General features: G+C 46.1%; 1 protein-coding gene across 2 annotated transcripts in view; it reads left to right on the top strand.

Moving 5' to 3' along the window:
• Positions 1-3,328, top strand: part of slco4a1 (solute carrier organic anion transporter family, member 4A1) — a 30,243-nt gene extending 26,915 nt beyond the window's left edge. For both annotated transcript variants that reach the window (XM_032521325.1, XM_032521323.1), the window contains exons 9-12: positions 429-604; positions 1,297-1,361; positions 1,490-1,638; positions 3,153-3,328. In XM_032521325.1, the coding sequence (XP_032377216.1) occupies positions 429-604; positions 1,297-1,361; positions 1,490-1,638; positions 3,153-3,323 (561 nt within the window). In that variant the 3' untranslated portion in view covers positions 3,324-3,328. The remainder of the gene's footprint in view (positions 1-428; positions 605-1,296; positions 1,362-1,489; positions 1,639-3,152) is intronic.
• The last annotated feature ends 134 nt before the right edge of the window (positions 3,329-3,462 follow it).

Here is a 3,462-nt window from a genome sequence, read left to right as displayed (position 1 = left end):
CCAAAACTGTTTTTTTTTTGTCATGGTTGACGGGAAGACAACACAAGGGTTAAGTGAAATATTTGTACTTAAAGTAATTAATATGGCCTAATTTGACCCTTTCCTTCCTTGGTCTTGACTGTCTCTCATTTGGACTCAGTCTTGATTAGGACTCAAACTTTAAACTCAGTAATAACTAGGACTTGAACCTTTTTGGACTCAGTCTTGACTCGGTCAGGACTATTCCTGGTCTTGGACTTGTCTTGGACTCGAAAAGGGTGGACTTCACTACAGCCCTGTCTCATTCTTAAATTTATGTAGAGAACTGATATTAACATTGACCTTTTGATTGATGGGAACATCACACGTACTGCATGTTGATGTCAATTTAAAAACTGCTGGCCTCATTACCATTCAGTATGTTCAAAGGCGACAATATGTGTTTTCAGGTGTACTCTGGATGTAGCTGTGTGGTGGGTAATGTGTCCTGGGGCGAGGAGGGCTTCGCTCTGACAGGGAAGTGTGGCAGCTCCTGTCACCACATGCCAGCCTTCCTCTCCTTCCTCTTCATCATTATTTCCTTCACCTTCCTCTGTAGCATCCCCGCACTCACGGCCACGCTCAGGTGGGTAGACACGAGCATTTACAACCACCATTTTGTGACATCTATAAATATGATTTTATCAGGGCCCAAACCCCATTGAATGTCAGCCGGCATAGGCCCTCTTTAAACTGAAGGAATTATCATTACGTCCAATGAACCATGTAATTGAGGTCCTTAAGGTGCTGAAAAAAACTTGCAGACGCACTAGGTCTGGTGCAAAATTTGAAATTTTAAGGGTTTTGTAATTAAGCGGGCAAAAATGCCTTGCTAGCACCCCCCTTAAGAAACTTGCGAAAATTGAGCCCCTGCAGTACTTAGTACCTAGCACCTTTTTCAATGGTGATGGTTTGCCCCGCCCCCTATGCTTTAGCCACACCCACTTTCATAACTAATGAACAGTTTGATGTGGAGTCTAAGGTATCCTTGAACTCAGCAGAGAGTTCGTTGTTCATTGGTGATGGTTTGCCCCGCCCCATATGTTCTTTACAACATTTTCAATACATATATATTTTCAACAATGCAAACTCCACATTGGAAATAATGTCTTGCCCGTGTGCGCGGTGACGGTAGAAATTGTATGGGGGCCAATGATCAGTCCAAGCTGCAGACAAAACAAAAGGCATCAAAAGAAGCTGAAAAAAATATCACCCTATGTCGTAATGAAGTGTGAGATCCACAATGCCTGCGTGTCTGACAAACCATGTGTTGTGTAGGTGTGTGCCAGACAGCCAGAGATCCTTTGGCCTTGGCATCCAGTGGATTGTGGTGCGCACACTTGGTAAGTCCACCGTATTCTTTTACTAAGTTTACTTTTACCTTTAACCTTTGAATTAAAACCATTTTTGCTTAACTCTCCCCACATGGATGCAATGATGTTGTCCAATCTGTGTCGCTGTTTCCCTATAGGTGGGATTCCAGGACCCATAGCATTTGGCTCTGTGATTGACATCTCCTGCTTACTGTGGCAGGATAAGTGTGGTGAGCAGGGCTCCTGCTACCTCTATCAGAACTCAGCCATGAGCCAGTACACACTAGTAGCTGGCATCATCTATAAGGTAACATTAACACCGATGTTTGTACTTGACAAAGTATCTTTGCAAGAAAAGATATCTCTGCTTCACTTCAAAACTGAAAAACAGTGTTTCGTCATACTGCCTTAGGGACTGTAGGATGTTTTTATGTCGGTAATGTGCATGTTTAAAGGAGTAGTCTGACATTTTGGCCGAAGTTTAGATGAGAACATACCTAACATTCTCTTGTCTGAACATTACCTTTTGAATTTAAGCCAGGGAGTCGTTAGTCGCCAATGTGTGCAGACGAACAGCGCCTGTAGCCCCCCTGCCGGCAGCGCCAGCAGCTCTTTGACCCATCCACAAGCTAAAGTTTAGATTTTGGCAGGGGGAGGAGCAGGGAGCCCCAGGCACTGGCAACTTGGAGGGAAGTCCGTTTGTCTGCATAAACTACCCACACAGTGCAGGGACACAAAGCCAGTTGAAACGAATCCCTTTAGCTTCAACAGACATGAGTGATATGGATCTTCTTCTTGAACTCTCGGCCAGAAAACCAAAATTGTTAAACTAGTTAAACTATCTAAACTTATGCAAGCAGACACAGGTGATGTAGGCCACTTTGCAAATTATTGTCAGCTTTCCTGTAGTAAAACTGAAAAGCAGATCGGACCAGAAGAGTGAGTCAAGCAGATTATTTACAGACCAGAAGTGTGTAACAGACGGAGTTGGCAGGTGAGGGAGAGGGGAAGAGTCCAGGTGGGTTCCGGCACAGAGAGCAGCTGGCTCGCAGACTTGTGAGTCTTGATCCAAACAATAGTGATCCAGAAGGTTTGGGTAGGCTACGGGGTCTCCAGGTCCGAGTTCAGAGAATCCTTTACTATGAGAGAGAGATCAACAGGCCGGTATCTAACACTATACTGGTAGCTGTTTAAAAGTACGCAGTACTTCACATCGATCCGGCAGCGACTGGACTCAAATCGTAGGCATCTCTCTTTGATCCGCTAGCTGCCTGCCCCCTGAAAACACCGTGAAAAAGCCCGGTCTCAGGAGACAACACAGGGGCCGTAAATGTCAAACAAACACTAGGGGCACAGGCTGTGCACCAAAACACAACAAACCAAGCCAATCACCGACAAGATGGTTTGGGGGAGTTGGTGGGAGGTTAATCACAGTCAGTTAGGCATGAAACATAGGGGAGGGGCGAGCTTTCTCGGTTTTGTTTGGTATCTACTTGGAACAGACGTCACGTCATGCAGTAACTTATGGTGCACCTTTAAGATTTGTTTTCGACGAGCGGATGAGGTTCAGGTGTGGTGATAGGATTAGCGGCAGGTGTGTGGAAGACCCAGGACTGCCAGGGTAGAGATAGAGGGAGACACACATAGATGGACCCCAAGCATGCTATGGATGAAGACAAACAAAACAAAGACGATCACTCACTTACAAGTGTCACGGCCGGGGATTTGGGACAATTATTTTCTGTGTACTATTTCTCTTGATGTTTGACTTTCTTTCTTCATTGCTATCATCCATCCTCCTCTTTTACTTTTTTTTTTTAGGCGTTAGGGACAATATTTTTCCTGTTAGCCAGCATCCTGTACCAGCCTCCTCCAGAGTCGCCTCAGAGCAGCTGTGAGAGCACCGACCACGGACTAGGAGACATGGGGGACCTGCCTGTCAAAGACCTTCCTGAAGACAGCGTCATCGTCAACCTGCACGCCAGGTTATGACATCAGAGACCCCCTGACCGCTGAACGCCTCTGTCTGACTGTCCGTCCATGTGTGTGTGTGTGTGTGCGTGTGTGTAGGTTCTCCTTAGCACAGCGTGTGAATGTGTTCTCAGGTGGTGAAGGGGGGGGGGGGGGGGGG

This window comes from Etheostoma spectabile, chromosome 7 (genome assembly GCF_008692095.1).
Source record: "Etheostoma spectabile isolate EspeVRDwgs_2016 chromosome 7, UIUC_Espe_1.0, whole genome shotgun sequence".
Taxonomy (NCBI): Eukaryota; Metazoa; Chordata; class Actinopteri; order Perciformes; family Percidae; genus Etheostoma; species Etheostoma spectabile.
The sequence above is the reverse complement of the archived record's forward strand: the minus strand, read 5'-3'. Positions and strand labels throughout refer to the sequence as shown.